This window comes from Limanda limanda, chromosome 14 (genome assembly GCF_963576545.1).
Source record: "Limanda limanda chromosome 14, fLimLim1.1, whole genome shotgun sequence".
Taxonomy (NCBI): domain Eukaryota; kingdom Metazoa; phylum Chordata; class Actinopteri; order Pleuronectiformes; family Pleuronectidae; genus Limanda; species Limanda limanda.
This window is the reverse complement of record NC_083649.1, coordinates 14535705-14553366: the sequence shown is the minus strand read 5'-3', so window position 1 is coordinate 14553366 and position 17662 is coordinate 14535705. Positions and strand designations below refer to the sequence as shown.

The 17662-nt window shown below is 41.4% G+C and overlaps 2 protein-coding genes across 2 annotated transcripts; both read right to left on the bottom strand.

Annotated features, from left to right (window-relative positions):
- Window positions 1–306: 306 nt before the first annotated feature.
- trpc6a (transient receptor potential cation channel, subfamily C, member 6a) lies at window positions 307–9951 on the bottom strand. Its single transcript, XM_061086325.1, has 14 exons — window positions 9794–9951; window positions 8544–8872; window positions 7973–8105; window positions 7510–7810; window positions 7217–7402; window positions 6672–6836; window positions 6329–6572; window positions 5986–6213; window positions 4603–4867; window positions 3076–3271; window positions 1907–2107; window positions 1680–1736; window positions 1439–1514; window positions 307–1267 (listed from the first exon to the last, which is right to left on the bottom strand). Exons 1-14 carry the CDS (start codon window positions 9934–9936, stop codon window positions 1140–1142), a joined length of 2652 nt encoding a protein of 883 aa, XP_060942308.1. The 5' UTR covers window positions 9937–9951; the 3' UTR covers window positions 307–1139.
- A 3573-nt stretch (window positions 9952–13524) lies between these two features.
- Window positions 13525–17357, bottom strand: angptl5 (angiopoietin-like 5). The gene is made up of 8 exons (XM_061086397.1): window positions 17300–17357; window positions 16167–16338; window positions 15616–15719; window positions 15428–15521; window positions 15180–15283; window positions 14976–15096; window positions 14058–14243; window positions 13525–13947 (listed from the first exon to the last, which is right to left on the bottom strand). The coding sequence occupies exons 1-8, from the start codon at window positions 17354–17356 to the stop codon at window positions 13628–13630; spliced, it is 1158 nt and encodes a 385-aa protein (XP_060942380.1). The 5' UTR covers window position 17357; the 3' UTR covers window positions 13525–13627.
- Between the last annotated feature and the right edge of the window lie 305 nt (window positions 17358–17662).

Sequence of the window (17662 nt, the reverse complement as noted above, 5' to 3'; positions counted from 1 at the left end):
GTGTGTTTATTGTTATTGATTTTTCAAGAAATCATAGCAAATGGTTCATTAATGGTTTTTGATTTCCTTACAAATATGTTACCTAAGTCATAACTTTGAGTTGAACATGAGGTTAAAGTGAAATACTCTGGATAATTTCTATATTATCATTTCTTACACATCGTTTCTTATACATTAGGAAAGACAATTCCCTATTTATGTATCATACTTGCCAGATAATAGCAACTAGCTTCTAGCCAAAGTTGCTACAAAAGAAATTGGGGTTTCTTTGTTAGTGCTGCAAATTAAATTGACATGACAAAACCATCAGCTTAATCTTGTTTTATAACAGTCAATATGTCTCATTCAGTGTGCCGGCAAAGTCTGTTTTCGCTTAACGGGGGGGGGTGTACATCTGCATAGGAAATAACGCTGCAGTCCATGACATATTATGTGTCTAATAAGTGCGAAACAGACTATTGGTGAATTATTTAATCGTTCTCAAGTTAACTGTACTTCAAATTAAAGGGTAAACACTGAATGTTAGTGTTGACAAGGTTCAGGCTTTCTACCTTTGCCCCCATCTATTGGTTTGTTGGTGTATTTTTCTGCAGGATTATGCAAAAGAAAACCAAACAGATTTCCAGGAAACTTGGTGGAAGGATTGGACATGTATCTAGAAAAAAGGGGCAGATCCACAACCTTCTTTAACATTTTCCTAATTCATGGATCTTGATGGAGAACAAAACAGCTTAATGTCGGAAATTGATCTCTATGAGTGTGTAAAACAGCAGCTTGTTTGAATTTAAATGATAAAAATTCTGTTGGGCCAATCTAGTTTTGCCCTTTTGCTTACATGAAATATTGCCTGAAACTAATCTACAAATTGAGAACTTACAATACAATTTTTTTAGTACATGTGTACATTTGTGTGAATATGTATATTAAAAGGATCTGTGTTTTTTGTAGGTCAGTGATAATGACACAATCTCCTCTTTAAACAATGTGCTCCCACTTATAATTTATCCAGATAAAGTGATAAGTTACATTTTTAAATTTATATTCACATACATACAGTCTTATATCAAAGCTTTAAAGCTATTATTCTTTATCTATATCGAGTGATGCAGAACTGGCCCTTTTCGCTTGTGTGCTGCCTTCTATAAAGATGAACTGATCTCTCCCATTCTCTTCAGCAGTCCGTCCAGCGTGTCCTTGTTCTGGGATTTCTCCTCGAGCAGCTCATATCGCAGGCTGGAGATGTCCTGCTTGATCTCTTTCAGCTCACCTGAGTGAACAACAGACACAGCGCTTCATGTCAAAAAAGAAGATTTCAAATTCATGACATGATTCTCACATTAAAGTCAAACTGACAAAAACATTTAGAAACCTTTATTCCCAAAATTAATGTGAACAATTAAAAACTGGTTCAGCCTCGGGATCGTTCTGCTGATTTTACCTTCAGTGATCTCGTCGCTCTCTCTGTCAGCTTGGGCTTTGATGATGTAACGTTTTATCAGTCGCTTCATGATCTTCTGCAAACAGTGATGGGAAAAAAAGCTTCTTTGAACAGCTACAAATTAACAACATTAACATGCTCCCATTTTAATATGATAATTTCGATAAATAATTTGATCTTCCACACTCCGTAAAGATTTAGGTCCCCACAACATGAGTTATACCTGGACACACACACATACCTGATACCTGGTCGAGCTGGCTGAAGCACCATATCCTGAAGATTTGTCCACTCCGAGCTGGAAGATTAAGCTGAAGTTAAATTCATTTCTTGCTGTGGTCAGGTCTGGAGCTTGTAGTGCAGCAGAGAAACCACTGGGAGGTGCTCAGGCTTTTGCATCTCTAGCTCCACTGTGGTTCCATGGACTTAAAGGCTGCATTATACATACATGTGAACAGTATGTTGTACCTGATTAAGCTGTGACTCAGGTTCCTCCTCTCTGTGTCCTGCCACATAGTGCAGCAGCAGGGTCTTGATACCGTTGCCCATTCCCAGCATGGACTTTGGACTGGGCACCAGGTTAAAGGGCACAGGGAGCGTCCTCCCCTCCTCAAAGTACGAGAACCAGAGTTTGGCCCGAGCGAACTTCCATTCGACATCGGCATCATCCTAAAAAGGGAAAACAAAACAGGTTGCAGACGAAAGAGAAAAACACATGATGTTGGACACACACGCTCCAGCAGCTTATTACAGCCCCTAAAACTCTTTGTTCCCTAAAAGTTACATAATCATGGCCTTCAAATGGCTGAAATATAACTCCACACCTTCCTTTCTCATTTTTTGACAGGGATCTATGGCCTGGATGGCCGTCTGTGGAACCAGGTTGGCTTCAGGCGATGTACAATGGCAGAACAGGTCTCATACCTGAAAATTACATCACCTACTTCTGACAAAGCTGATGATGTCATCCCCACATCACAGAATAAAGACCTAGCATAGCCTTTAGGGATCCACGGTGTGTCCAGTGACACTGTGCTGATGATTGTAGATAATATAATATATTTATCTTGTAACTGTGACAGTGTGTATGTCAGACTACTGTGGCTGTATATGGATGATGTGTGTATCTGACTACTATAACCTAACCATGTTATTAAGCAGCTTATAATACAGTAGATGTCAATCAGGGATCTATGGCCTGGATTCATTTTGACCTCCACCAAGGAGGTTTTCATGTTTTCATCAGCGTTCGTTTTTTCAGCAGGATTAAAGAAAAAAAGAATTAACTGATTTCCAGGAAACTTGGTGAAATCTCTTCTCGGGCCTCTGAGTTAAGATCAAGTGTAGTATCTGTTGCCTTATGGGTCAGGGAAGAACCCATCAAGTGTTGGTGTATATCCAGGATATGTACATTTTTCTTTGTGAGGCATTTTCTATTTCCCCAGGGAGTCATTTTTGGATATTTATTTTTTTGTCATTTTTTTAAGTCTGACATGTTTAGGTAACAGGTGGTTGATTGACTGATGGGTCTAAGTACTCCACTGATTTCCACTTTCGTTTTGCCCCCTGCTGTAAATGCATCCTGCACGTGAAGCACATGATGACGTCATTATGTGGACAACATTTCTTTTACTCACCTCAATCTCCTGGAAGGAACTGTTAATCATGGCGATGAGCATGTTGAGGAGCACTATCACCATGGTAACGTTGTAGACCCCGTACAGCACGTAGCCGATGTTCTCGATGAATTTGTGTCCGTTGTTGATCACGACGGACTTGACCTCAGACAGCCCAAATATAGCCCAGAATAATGTCTTGAAGCTCTCTTCCAGGCTAGAGGGACACACAGAGAGGGAGGTGGAGGGAGATGAGAGAAAAGTTATTTTGGAGTTCAGACAACCATTAATCATAATGAAGGAGACGCTGAAGACGCTCTGTGAGAAAAAGGCCACGCAGTGAAATCCCAGTCTTTAACGTGATGTTTGTGCTGCTGCCAACCGTTTTAAAGCTGTTATACATTTTTAGACTTTCATCATAACTTTCACACAAAGAAAAATCATAATTAACTGTGTATAAATGCAGTAACATGCATTTTGTAAAGCTAAGGGAACTCTTGAGAGACAGTTTTGAACTTTTTCGAAAGGTTTCCTGTTATATGGACTTTCTTCTGTTGCGGATGTTCATCTCGTTTTCCTTGTGATTGGAGTTCTGGATTTGTGTTCTGCGTTTGGTTCTCTCTTTCTTTACTTCCTGTCTTTGTCCTTTTTTCGAATTTTTATAATCGTCTGCATCAGTTCTTAATATGTTTCACCTGTGTTCAGTATCCGAATTAATATATTTAATGTTTTGGTGTTGTTTTCCTGCCAACTGGAGACCGTGGCTGTTTTTTTTTTCCCATTAAACTTCACCTTCACCACCCTAACTTAACTTGCCTGCATCTGGGCCCTCCCAGCTTAATGTGACAATTTCTTTCATACATACAACTGTTATTTAGCTGTACTTTTCTCGCCGCCTCTAAAAATCCATCAAATCAATTAATTTGAGAAGGACAAATCACTCCTTGTTTGATTAGGTTGTATTGCTGAGGAGCAGTCCCTGGTTAAGTTGGGACTCACTCTTCTGAAATATCTGTGGATTCACTTTCAGACACGCTCTTACTCATCTGTAAATCATGCATTTACAAACTTTTTGTGCCAGCTGTGTGTCACATCTGGTGTAATAATAATGGCACTCAGTGTGCGTGCCTCCACCAAGGCCCCAAAGTCCCCTTATGAAACCACATTTCAATTTACTAGGTCTGGGTTTATATTTAAATCCAAGATCCAGAAATTATTCTCTGGCAAATGAACAAAAATGTTGATAAATGCCAACAGAGTGAAAAAAGAATGCTGGATCTGCAAAAAAAATTGAGTGTGTCCTACACTGACCCAAACCACATCCATCAACCAAGCTTCACGATAATGGGCTCAATAGCTTTTGTCTAATCCTGCAAACAAACAGACAAACGCTGAGGAAAACATGAATTCCATGGTGGAGGTAAAAATTAATCAAGGCTATGGCTGAATTCATATTAAAGCTGGATTTGGACACAACAGATCAGGAAATAAATTGTGTATGAACTATCTTAAGGTTAATATTGTGGTGTACAAATCTGAAGGTCTCACGTGGTGAAGGCGTCGTTCTCTTTTGCCCCCAGGTAGTAGGAGTACAGGTTGAACATGCCGATCATGAACGCCAGGAAGACCAGGAGGAAGATGACCATGAACTTGAAGATGTCCTTGACGGTCCTCCCTAGAGAGATCTGCAGTGGACCGAAGCTCTCGTTGGCTGGGAGGATGTAAGCAATCCGAGAGAAGCTCAGCACCACTGCAACTGCATACAGGCCCTCTGACACCAGCTGGGGATCTGACGGCAGCCAGTAGATACGTGCTGCAAAAACAAAGCTCGGATAGGTTAGTGAATTTCAGAAAATCAACTTTGTAAAACATTCTTCTTTTTAAAGCATGTAATTGTGCTTTCATTGCAGATTAAGGAGGTTTTTAATAAACACAATTCCATTAGGACACAGAGAAGGAATATGAATAAAGCCAGTCCATGTCAAATCATTATGATTAGAGGGATTAACAGAAAAAAACTAAAACTAACCCTAACAAGAAAAAAAGAAAATTAACTTGAAATTTCAGTATTAGAAGTCCATTTTTAAAGAATATATCAAACTAATTACGTAAGCGCTTGACTGCTTTAACAAAACACTGTGTGTAGATACATTTTTGAGACTTTCCTTCACAACCAGTTTTGGTAACAAGGAAATTCTTTCTCTTTTTCCACATTAACACATTGTCTGTTCAGAAGAAGTAACCATGTCTGTAAAGATGGAACACTCATATAGCTGTCAGTCACTCCTGCGACTTTATTCCTGACAGTTTGACTCTTTAAAACAAAATAATCTTTGAACTTTATTCTTGAAATTCAAAGAAAAATCTCATAGTCCAGATACTTTTCCACAAATATGCATTTCCCGAAAAAAAAAATTAAGTTAGCTTTTCATGTAAATTGTTGAATAGTATTTGGTCCTTTTGGCTTCTAGTCACTTTCAGAGACGTGTGTGCAATCTGTGACTTAGTAAGTACTAACGTATTTGTATTTTAAGGATCTCAAGATGAAATGATGGGAACAACTGAACTAAACAATGGCTAATTAGGGTCACCTACAAAAATGCTATAATTCAAAATGGGATTAGTAAACGTTTCATCTGTTTTATTCTCTTTTTTATTGAACTCAGTGAATCTCCTAATGGTATTTTCCTCCTGTGCCTCGGGATCGCCAGAGCCAACCCGCCTGCCTTTTCTCCAGCTCACAGGATCTTCTGCACATTCTCACCAAGCCACCAGCCTGTCGTCTGCCTGCCCCAGCTCTTCCTTAAAAGACGATTTTCATTCACCTCTGTATGCAGGACCATCCTGTGCTAACTTACTGCTGCTGTTTGTACTTTTATACAGGAAATAAAGGATGGTTGTTAGTCTGTGCAGGTGTGTGAGCATGCTCACCCAGTGTGAAGTAGTGTATCTCGGGGGGCAGTGTGACATTAACCAGCGTTGTGTAGTGTGTGTGTACATAGGTCTGTGCTAAGTTAGCGTGTCTCAGAGCAGAGAAGCGGCAGCAAAAGGAGGCGAGGAAGATCGCCAGCATCCCAAAGTCCAGGAAGTTCCACGGCTCGACCAGATACTCCCCCGGTCCCTGACTCCAGATCTCCTTCACCTCAGCCCAGATCATACCTGCACAAAGTACATGATGACATAGTCATGTTCCTGCTCTGTCATCTGCAGTTCTGCAAACATTAAACCCTGACAGACATGACGTTTTCAATGATCATGATCATCTAATGCTCACCGATGACCCATGAAATGATGAGGATCTCCATGCATGTGAAGGGCGTCGTGGTCATGCGGTAGAGCAGCAGTGGGTCCGACTTGACATGTGCTCCTCCTGGGTGCTGATGGTGGGTCATGTTTGGTAAATGGGTGGTGCCTGCGAAACGGTCAGCGGCATTCAGGATGAGAAGACCCAGGAAAATTGTGAAGGACGAGGCATGGGCCACAAACCTCATGAAGGGGCTGCGCATTACTTTCCCCACCTGGACGAGAGAGAACGAACAACCGAGGGATGAGCGAAAAACTCCAGTGGGGACTTAAAGTCAGGTTTGGATATGAAGGAGTTAATATGAGGCTCCTACTCTGCTGCACGGAGCGATCCAGTAAGCCACCGCCAGTCCAGGAAGTCCAATAGCCACCGCCAGCACCACCAGCAGTTTGATAGCAGTGGTCTGTTGTCTCAGGCCTGGCAGATTCTCAAACCAGATACCGAGCAGCTGCTGCTGGCAGTTAGGATGAGCCACAAACTAAAGAGGGAAGGACACATGGACACAGTGGTTCAGACCAGAAACACCTAGTTGTCGACAATCTAAGTTTATATGAACATTTGTGCCAAATTTGCCAAACTCTTGAGGTGAGGTGAAGATAACACATTTAGAAACGGGATTTGGAGGTCACAGTGACCTCGACCGTTGATCACCAAATTCTGACCAGATCTTCCTTGAGTCTAAGTGAATGTTTGTTCCGGAAGTAATGAGATTGACTATGCTGTTCCTTGTATATCATGTTCAGAAAAACATGAGGTCGTTGTGTCTTTGACCTTTGACCACCGAAATCGAATCTGTTAATCCGTGAGTGCAACTGAACATTAACTTTACCTTACCTGCCTGTTTGTGAGCATACTAACCTTTTTAAGTTCATATTTGATGGCTAATTTGAGCCTTGTAAGGGAGGGCCGACCTGGGAGACCATAGCTGTCTTCAGAGTCTTCTTCTCCACTCAGTATGGCCTCCACCTCCTCAGTGCTGCGGCACAGATCCAGGAGACCCACCACATAGTCCTTACACTGGCTCGACAGGCGGCAGTAGTCGTTCTACAAACACCACAAGGGGAAATTGTAGGAGTAACGAATGTGCACTGTGATCTTAGAGGACTTGTGTTTGCACAATTGTTGTTGGTGATCATGTATGATCTTTGTACCTTAAATTCTTTCTCAATATTGGCCAGCATGGCCAGTTCATTGCTGAGCTCCAGGGCGGCCAGCACCGGGTCCTCATTGGACAAGGAGAGGTAAGCAGGACTGGCGAGGCCTCTGTAGGCATTGATTCTTGATCGCGAGTGGCTGAAGGAGTCAAACTGCTGCTGATAGTTACACGAGTCGCAGCTGCAGAAGTAGTCATGGGGGTGATCGATGCGAGCGCCTTTACTCAGCAGGGTGTGAACTATCTCGTATTCCTGGCAGTGTGCTGCAAGTATCACTGGAGTCACATCATGAGAAAACCTATGGGAACCAACACATACAGAACATTTTAGAAAGCAACACAAAGGTAAGTCGAAGGCCTTATACAATCAATTCAAGACTCCCCAAAATGTCAGAGAATTTAGATCTTTATGTCACTGGTGCAGAAATCTTTGTCACACATCTTCCTTCCAAATGTCTTACCTCGTCCCGTCCTCATCATAAGCATAGAAGTCATCCAACATGTCAGCTTGAGCAGGGCTCGCTGTTTGACGATTGGAATCTCTAAATGCAGGGTGACTCAACAGAGTCTCTGTAATACGAACATAACCTTTACCTACAACACGGACACACAGACAGACACAGGGCATCATGTTATTAGAATATCACCCAACTCTGAGTATTCTGAGAACTTTTATTTTGGTTCTACGTCCCACCACTTTACAGTTTCGGCTCAGTCTAATATGTTTTGAGTTGCAGCAGGAAGCCGTTTGTAACAGTGAAATAGCATTGTGGAGCTTTATGCAGCACAAGCCACGGTTGAGACCTTAAAATAGCTAAACAGTGAGGAATTATTGGACTGACATTTATCAGGTGGCCACAACCATGTTGCCCCACATTTAATGGATGCATCTGCTAATTTCTTATGCTGAGTTTGACACATATATACTTTATATCTTGCTAACATACGACTGATGTATATGACAACATTATATAAGGATAAACCAATAGAATGCAAAATGCAGTTGGACTCATTTAAATGGACACGTCTTACTGATGGCTAATAGAAGGGCGTCACCCACTCTGGCCAAATCCGCTCTCCCCAGCAGCAGCTCTGTCACCTCCAGATGCTCATTGGACACAGCCAGCTGCAATGCATTCTGGCCCATGTAGTCCACAGCATTGACATTCAAGTTGGGCAAGCCGAGCAACATGCGTCGCACCTCTGGTATGTTGCCGTACTCGGCTGCCTCCAGGAAACGCTGCTCAACCTCAGACAGGTTGACTGAAGGTGCAGAGAACATGTAGGAAGGACCACGAAGGGCCTGGCGTCGTTTAACGGCGCTGAGGCGAGCCATGAGCTGCATCTCCGAGCTGCTGTAGCTGTAGAAACACACAGTATATAATGTCCACATGGTAGCTTATAGGCCTGCAAGCACACACAACTTCATCACTTAAGAGGAAATTACATTGGCCTACATTGATTTCCCGGCGACTCTAACCTTGAACATAGTTGTCTAACCCTTACCCTAAACTAAACCCAAGCCTAATTTATGTTATGAGGACTTATTGTCTCAACAAGGAAAACAAGTCCCCAAAATGTGACAAATTTATGTCCCAACAACATGAGACCTGTTCTTGCACACACACTCACACACACACACACACACACACACAAGCCCTTTTGGAAACCACACATCAGGAGCTTGTCTCATCTCAGTCTCACAACATCCTTAACCAGAGTTTGTGAATTACATGAAGGAAATGAGATAAAAGTAAATAATTTCCAAGTTTCACGTTAAACATTATGCGAGAGAGACTAAAAACTCCCTTATAGTTAACCAAATCTAGATGAAAATTTAAAATATATACTGTATATATACTACTAGAGTGAGATTAGGTATTCAAGCAATAGAGCTTATTAAAATGGTGCGTTTTAAACCATTATTACATATAACACCAAGTTACATTTTTATCCTTTATTCTACAATCATTGGATCATTATACCATGTTCAGTGTTTTAAGTCTTAAAACAGTGAAGTCTGTGCCTCATACAGGGAACATGTAGTAGACATGCTGGACAACATCATTTAGCCCATGTCTTTTAAGGCTTTTACATTAATATTTAAGAATCTAACTTTCATCACCAGGTTTTTTATAGACAGAACAGCTTTGGACCAAGTATGTTGAAAACAACACGTTTGAAAAAGGACTGTACACTTTATTCTGATATCAAAGCCTAAAAACACACCTGACCAATACATGAACATCTGCCTCAATAGGGAAAGTAAATAAAAGAGTTACCCAAAGCTTCGTCCAGCAGTGCAGCAGTTCTCCTCTCCCAAATCATCGTAGGTCAACAGGTTATCACGGCTCCTGGCCCTCGGGCTGTTAGAGCAACCCACAGGCCGGCTGTTATAATAAGTCTCCAGTGGTTTGTGGTTCATCCTGCAAGTGGTCAACAATAGAGGGTCTGCTCCAGCTTGATACGAACGAGTAATCAAGTGCCTGTGGAATGACACTCCCTCCGTCTCCCTCCCCCTCTGTTTTTTTTCCAATGTCCTTGAGAAAGAATGCTCCCTTCTGGGTCCCACTATACTTTTATTTACGTGACTCGTTAAACTTGACAGATGTGGAGGGCAGCTCAGTGCTATGAATGAACACACTGAAGTCTAATCAGTTAAAAATGTACATACATTTTCAGCAGTAGAGCATTCTCCAAATATTGGGTTTCAGCAGCTGATTCACAGCTCAGGCTGTAAAACGTTATTTTTAACTGCAGTGTTTAGAGTACATGTTCAATTGTGTCAGTGTGTGTGTGTGTGTGACTGATGGCTGATGAACAGCAGATGAGATTCCCCAGGGTTCAAATTCCTAGGAGACGTTGCTTCCTGTGTGCTCCCAGTCTCCTCTGATCCTTGTCCACTGTGGGAAAACAACGTCTTACTCTGCACGCACACACATTATGTACACATACACATATATGTCTGTTGAAGAACGCAAACGTGCATTACCCGTTTAAAGGTGAGTCAAGAACATGACAAGAACACGCTCTCACTCACACACACACTTGTAAAAACCTTTACTTTAGCTTTTCTTGTCTGATAGTACGGTGCGGCCTGCAACACTCGCTAGCTTTCCCAGTTTTAATATGAATATCATGAAAAAAACTCCACATTATATGACAGGATTATCTCAACAATAAAAAAATCTGATAAAGCAGAGTTTCTGATTTATGTTTGTGGCCGTGAAAATTGCCTTTTAAGGGCCTCGTTGCTGAAGCTTAGTCACTTCGGACGTTTCAAGGTGTAAACGCATCATATTTGACAGTAGGGGTAAGGGGGCTAATCTCTGATAAATGACACCAGCAATAGTTTGTTAAGACTTCCCCTTCGGAACAGAGCAGACCTAAGATTTGGATGTAAACACTGTCAGTTCAAACATACACACTCTTATTTGGGGCCACTGAGTGGACAAGCGCAACTGTGTGTGTGTGTGTGTGTGTGTGTGCGTGCGTGCGTGCGTGCGTGCGTGCGTGCGTGTGTGTGTGTTTTAGTACCACTGATTCTGGTGATAACATTGGTGGAACTCTGGCTCTTTGGGTGGTCTTCTGTGTGCGTTTTGCCAATGAATCCAGACATGCACACCCACACACAGCTGTGTTTGCTACTCACACCTCAGCTACATCTCTTGGCTGAATTTTTCCTCAAAGGTAATTATGTAATTTAACTTCTGCATCACACTCGCACACTCTGGGTCTTTAAAGCCAGGAACCTGCATTGCAGGACAGAACACAGGTGCTGCCTCCCTCTAGTGGTGATGAATTACTGCATTCACAGTCTTAAAAGGATAGTTCACAGAACTATTTTAATTCACCCATAAGCTACTGACCACTATGGTGGGGTGGGTGAGTCTTAAGTGTAATAAGTGTTGGAGGATCGTATTTGAAATACATGTAGATTTTTTAAGTTAGCCATTATAATATGATTTCCTAATTATGTCAAATGCAATATAGGAACATTTCAAAATGTTTATTAATTTTACAACCAGTTTTTTTTTTATTGAATTTCAGGACACACAGGTAGCTTCATATACCTTAATGCGGACAGTCACTGTTTAGATTGTTCTCTAATTACGCCAATTAAACATACTTCAGCCAATTTTAATTATCATCTCAACATTCAGCTTGAGGACATTTCAGCTAGTAAACCACTTAGTTTAAATATTTATATTTTTAAATATATTAAACTTTTCCTGCAATATTCTGCTTCGTTGTGGGTTTCTTTGGGATGCTTCCAGAGTGTTGATACAAGGACAGGTTACTATGATGTGTTTTATCAGACATTTTCTGCTTGAATCAGCAATGCCTTTCACCAGTTTAGCAAATACACTTCACATACAGCATGAAGTGCATTTTCTAGTTTTCCTAAATATCTCCAAAATGACAGAGAGAAACAAATACTATCATTAACTTAAAAAGTGACTAAATTATTCTTGTGTTATACAGTGTTATACGGCCTCCCCTTGTCAGAGGCTGTCGATATGTGGGGAGTAGGCTGTGTCATGGCATTTATGTACTTTGGCAATAACCTCTTCCCTCACCACTGTAAGTATCATTGGATGGAAACTGTGGTGCGCTTGCTGGGCCAGCCAGATGATCAACAGTTACTTGCTGGAAAATACAGCCGGACATGTTTCATCTGTGATGATCAGACTGGAGTTTGGAGACTAAGGACACAACAGGAGTACCATGGCCATACAAACATTGCCTGGACCCGTTTTAACTTGGCTAAGAATTTGGAGGATGCAATAAAAGTAAACAAGCCTGAACATATGGCCTTTTTAGACTTCCTGAAATGCTGTCTGCATACATCAGCTGAACATAGAATCAGTCCCTTAATCATCGTTTTATAACAGGGGTTCACCTGGTTTATGAAGAGGAAACCAAACATCTGGATAAATCAAACCATTCACCAAACCAAGACGATTCCCATGCTGAAGATATGGATGAGGAAACTGAATCAGCCAATAACTCCCAATGGGATGAAGAGACACGCCATGAGAGAAATGTAGGGCTCTGGTTAAAGTCCAATGAAGGTTCAGCACCCACTGACTCGGCATGTACATCAGGAATGACCTTGACCTGCAGTGAAGGTTCAGCACCCACTGACTCGGCATGTACATCAGGAATGACCTTGACCTGCAGTGAAGGTTCAGCACCCACTGACTCGGCATGTACAACAGGAATGACCTTGACCTGCAGTGAAGGTTCTGAACAGATGCAGTTTTCAGTTGAGGAATCCTACAGACACCGGAAAGTTTAAAGCTGTGTTTAAATGTGAAAGAAGGTTTAACCTCCCCTAGCTTTGCCTGTATCAGCAATTTCCTCATCCTGCAGTGAAGGGTCTGAACTGAATGAGATTTCAGTTAAGGAATTCTACGGCCTTACTGGCCTGACAAAAGAAATGAATGAAAATTCCCTCCCTGAGTGGTCCAGGCATAAGCATGCACTAACATGCAAAATCATTACAATTCAGGACCTCAGCAGCAACGAACAAGACTGGAGCCTTCCGGAAGAAACTATTTGAAGTGATATGCAAATATTTCAGCACAATTAAGAGGGGATTGTTTTTCATCTTTAGTTGACTTAAGAACTATTCATCATTTATATAAAAGTACCACATTGTGTGTACGAACACTGTACATTTGTATGTACGTATGCATTTGACAAGTTGTGACTCCAGCAACACACTTTTAAAGTAATGCAAATATTTAAACAGGTTGTATATATTCAATAGGTGACAATGGTTACATATTTAGAAAACAAATGACTGTAATATATTCTAAAGATATATATTAAATACATTTTTACATGGATACTGGCCTACATATATTTCCCATCAGTGATTACTTTTTTTATACATTTTTAAATACTTGAAAATATGACATTTCAAATAAACATGGCAGTTTGTTCAGTCTCTTGTTTGCTTATGTAGTTTTGGTCGTGTAGTTTTGTTCAGAGATGAACACGTTAATTTAATGATTTCAGAAAAGGTTTTATTAAAACTTTGTGGTGTACAAGGATGCAGTGCAACTTTGACAGTTCTGAATCTGTGCTCTTCTGTCCCATAAAATGTGTCAATTGTTGGTTGCAATCCTCCTGATCTTTATCGTGACAGATTTGATGGTGTGAGGGACCCCGTTCTGTCTCCAGGTGTCCCACAGAATGTTTGTCCTCTGCCCTTGGCTCTGCTCTGCATCCTCAGGAGAGCCGTTGAGGTTTGCCAGTCCGCACTGGTTGAACCACCATCCTGTGTGGTTGTGCTGAGTGCTGCAGCTCTCCACCGTGCGGTTGTCGATAGAGCAGAAAGGGTTGCAGCCGTCGTTGTCCACGTCTGAGGCGCTGAATGGAGCCGTGTCCTGGTTCTGCTCCTGTTCATAGCCACGAAACGCATCGCCTGCACAAAAACATACACTGAAATGCACTTGGGCATGGAGAAAACACATGATTCACAGTGGGACCACATTTGTCTGAGGATATTTCTTGATTCATTCAGTCATACCCTACCTGCACTGCCTGCATATCGGCCCAAGTGTATAGTGAAGAACTGGGTTTCACTGTCCAGGCGGAAATCATCATATGATGCATAAGAAGTCACATCATCGTGGGAGGTCAGAGCAACATGAAGCTGGAACCGAGTTTCTTTCTGGTTTACTATGTAAAACATCTTCTTTAGGCCCAACCAGTGTTCTCCTAAGCACACACAAACAAACACATACACAGAAATAATATGATTCTTCCATCACTGTCAGATGCAAAACATGATCCCCAGCATCTGTAGACTTTGTTTAATGAGAGATACCTGAAGGAAATCGGTCCAATTCCAATTATGAGATATTATTCTGTTAAATGAAGCTACAAGCAGCTGATTAAGCTAGTTTAGCACAGAGAGTACGGATTAGCAGAAGCAGCTAGCCTTGACTTTAGCTGTGTCTCAATCCAGGGGCAGGATCCTTGCATCACAGTGACTGACCTGTCATTTCAAAGGCTCCTCCAAATATGTCAGACAAGTGTGTCCTTCCATCCCAGAGAAAAGAAGGCTCAGACAAATGGATCCTTCCCGGCCTGACCTATCCCAAGATTTATTGCACTTCTGTGTCGAACCTTTAAATGGTATATAGGCGATCATTGGACCAAACCGTCTTAAATGTTGATTTGGCCTTCAAGGACACGGCCCACAAAGGAGCTGGTCTTTATGGTCACGGTAGACTGTGTCCTCCGAAGGATTTGCCCCCTGATTTGAGACACACCTTTTGTGCAACACAAAGGTTAGTGTGTTTACTTTCAAAAAGTTAGCTTTGCAAAGATTCTTGATGTGTTTGCTGGATGTTGGAGCCAGCTCTCTATGACAGCTTGCATTAGCTGCTGTTGGTTAAATGCATGAGACAGGAAAAATGCCCTGGTTACGGTGCTGCAGTGCCCAACCTGCAAGGTTTCCAAATCCATCGGCATAGTCAGCCCACGGCCGTTTGAAGTCAGTCAAACCATCAGTCCGCCTCTGCACCACCGTCCATCCACCTCCCATATAGTCCATCTCACAGAAAACCTGCAGGACAAGCTTTGATTTAACTACATAACCATGACTGATGAGCAAGCGGCAGACTCTGAATGACTGATTGAAGCATGTACCTCAAATGAAGAGTCAGTGTTCTCTGGGTGGACAATGTAAATCCCACTGGGGATCTTGGGGACGACTGACACAAGACTGTCCTTGATGTCGCTGCAGTCTCGTCCTGATCAAAGCAAACTTGCTCAAGTTAAGTACCTAAGTACACTATTTCAATGAATCCATGTACTTATTTTCCATCACTGGAAAACTTATACTTATTTATATGACCCAACTGTATGATTCTTGTATGTGTTTGTGTGTGAGTTACCATGGGACTGCACAGGTCTCACAGAGTAGATCTCACTGTTGCTCCTCTGAACCTCGAAGCTGAGCGTCTGCACTTTGGTCATCAGCTCTGTGACCTGCAAATGTGTGACACTACTGTAAACGAGGCCGGCCAATCAGGTGCTTTAAAACTCATGTCGCTAACAGGAGAAAAGAAGACTAAGACCTTACCTGACTGGTGAGGGTGTCCAGAGCCCTCTGCTGCTCCTCCATCACATCCCTGATCAGCTTCCTGGTGCTGCGTCCAAATGACAACAGAGACTGCTGCAGCTGGCCTGCACACACACACACACACACACAACACACACACACACACACAAACACACACACACACAGACAATCATTTTAGATAGATAGATAGATAGATAGATAGATAGATAGATAGATAGATAGATAGATAGATAGATAGATAGATAGATAGATAGATAGATAGATAGATAGATAGATAGATAGATAGATAGATAGATAGATAGATAGATAGATAGATAGATAGATAGATAGATAGATAAATAGATAGATAGATAGATAGATAGGTAGGTAGGTAGATAGATAGATAGATAGATAGATAGATAGATAGATAGATAGATAGATAGATAGATAGATAGATAGATAGATAGATAGATAGATAGATAGATAGATAGATAGATAGATAGATAGATAGATAGATAGATAGATAGATAGATAGATAGATAGATAGATAGATAGATAGATAGATTTTTTACCACAGACTGAATGTTTCTCATCCCGCAGCAGCTTGACTGTGATATCACACGGGATGGAACATGTATCCCGACCTTTGACCCCTCCAACAGGTGTCTGGCCCTTGACAGAAGCGTCAGAGAAGTCCTCACCATCTATTTCTGATTGGTTAAAACCTGTGCTATTTTCTGTGTCCTGAAAAAAAGAGAAAACCAAAGTGAAATTTAGATCCACCATTCTGTGATGTATATCTGTGACAAGCCTGGGATACGTTACTTCAGGTGCATGGACGATTACAGATTGAATCATTATTCTTTCGTTTTTTTCTTGTCTGCTGGACTTTGTCATGGCGGGTTAAGCACAGTAGAAACTAACTTGTGTCAACTGCTTCGCACTTCACATGGAATTATTGTACTTTTTTTCTCCACTGTATTTATCTGTCAGCAGGTACTTTACAAATTCAGATTTTCATATACTTGAAATAAGACACACTCAAATATGGTGTTTTGTCATAGATATAACTCTCCTTAAACTTTGTCTTTCAGCTCTTGAAAAGTCTGTAGCATTTGTATATATTATGTTAATAATAAAAACAGTTTATGAAGATTTTTTAATTTGGAATTAAGTATGTTTTATATTCTTGTAAAGGAAGGAATATTTTGATATTTATTTCGATACAAAACAACTTGTTGAATTTCTAGAATCAACACTTTCAAAAAACTGTGTAATTTCTGGTGTTTTTCAAGATACAGACACTTATTTCTCGAGCAATTTGAATTATTATAACTCTGTGCCTGCAGAATGGAGTGTTTAGATTAAATTATTGACAAAAAAAGTAATTATACGATTGAGATTTCTGAACTCAAACAGCCGTACACATAGCATGAATCTTCTCCACATTGACCAACAACAACAAAAGCGCTCCTTTAACTTTAATGCATCAGTGATAACAATCCTCTAAAACTACACATAGCACATAACATTGATGTAAAGGAAAAGTCAAATCCTGAGTTATGATCCATCTACGATGCCAAAATCCAAGCTCTTAAATCTCTCTGAGTTTCCTGAAGAACGTCACCATAATAATTCCTGACAGTGACAAGACAGACGACTGACCAGAGTCGAAAAACATTTTTGACAAGCATATTGTACATACTGTGGAGGAGAGCGGATGAGGCAAAAGGAGCAGGAGGACAATTGTTGTCCACATCATGCCAGACGTGTTTGACTGTGCTTCTTTCCTCCAGGAGCAAGGGGGCTGAGCCCTGTCCCCTCCGTCAGCAGCAGCCACTCCTCCATTCAGGCTCAGTTTTCCACAGAGTCTGCACTTTCCCCTTCACGTGTCCATCCCTCTGTCTCTCTCATCTACCAGAGTCTTCCCCGCATCTCCTCCTCCCTCCAACTTATCAAACTTTACTCTCTCCTCTCTTCCTTCCTCCACCTCCCTCAGGCACTCCCTCTTTTTTCTTGTAAACACTCCTAACAACATTCTCAATGGGATGAGGTCAGATTCGTAAAC

What these genes read in the sequence shown, in the direction of transcription:
- trpc6a (XM_061086325.1), bottom strand. Translation starts at nt 9,936, where the DNA reads ATGAACCACAAACCACTGGAGACTTATTATAACAGCCGGCCTGTGGGT. An exon ending in CGCCCTTCTATTAGCCATCA is followed by an intron (nt 8,106 to 8,543) that starts GTAAGACGTGTC and finishes TCCGTGTTGTAG; the next exon opens with GTAAAGGTTATGTTCGTATT. An exon ending in CCAGCTCGACCAGGTATCAG is followed by an intron (nt 1,515 to 1,679) that starts GTATGTGTGTGT and finishes CACTGTTTGCAG; the next exon opens with AAGATCATGAAGCGACTGAT.
- angptl5 (XM_061086397.1), bottom strand. Translation starts at nt 17,356, where the DNA reads ATGATGTGGACAACAATTGTCCTCCTGCTCCTTTTGCCTCATCCGCTC. An exon ending in TGAGAAACATTCAGTCTGTG is followed by an intron (nt 15,720 to 16,166) that starts GTAAAAAATCTA and finishes GTGTGTGTGCAG; the next exon opens with GCCAGCTGCAGCAGTCTCTG. An exon ending in TGGATTTGGAAACCTTGCAG is followed by an intron (nt 14,244 to 14,975) that starts GTTGGGCACTGC and finishes GTGTGTGCTTAG; the next exon opens with GAGAACACTGGTTGGGCCTA.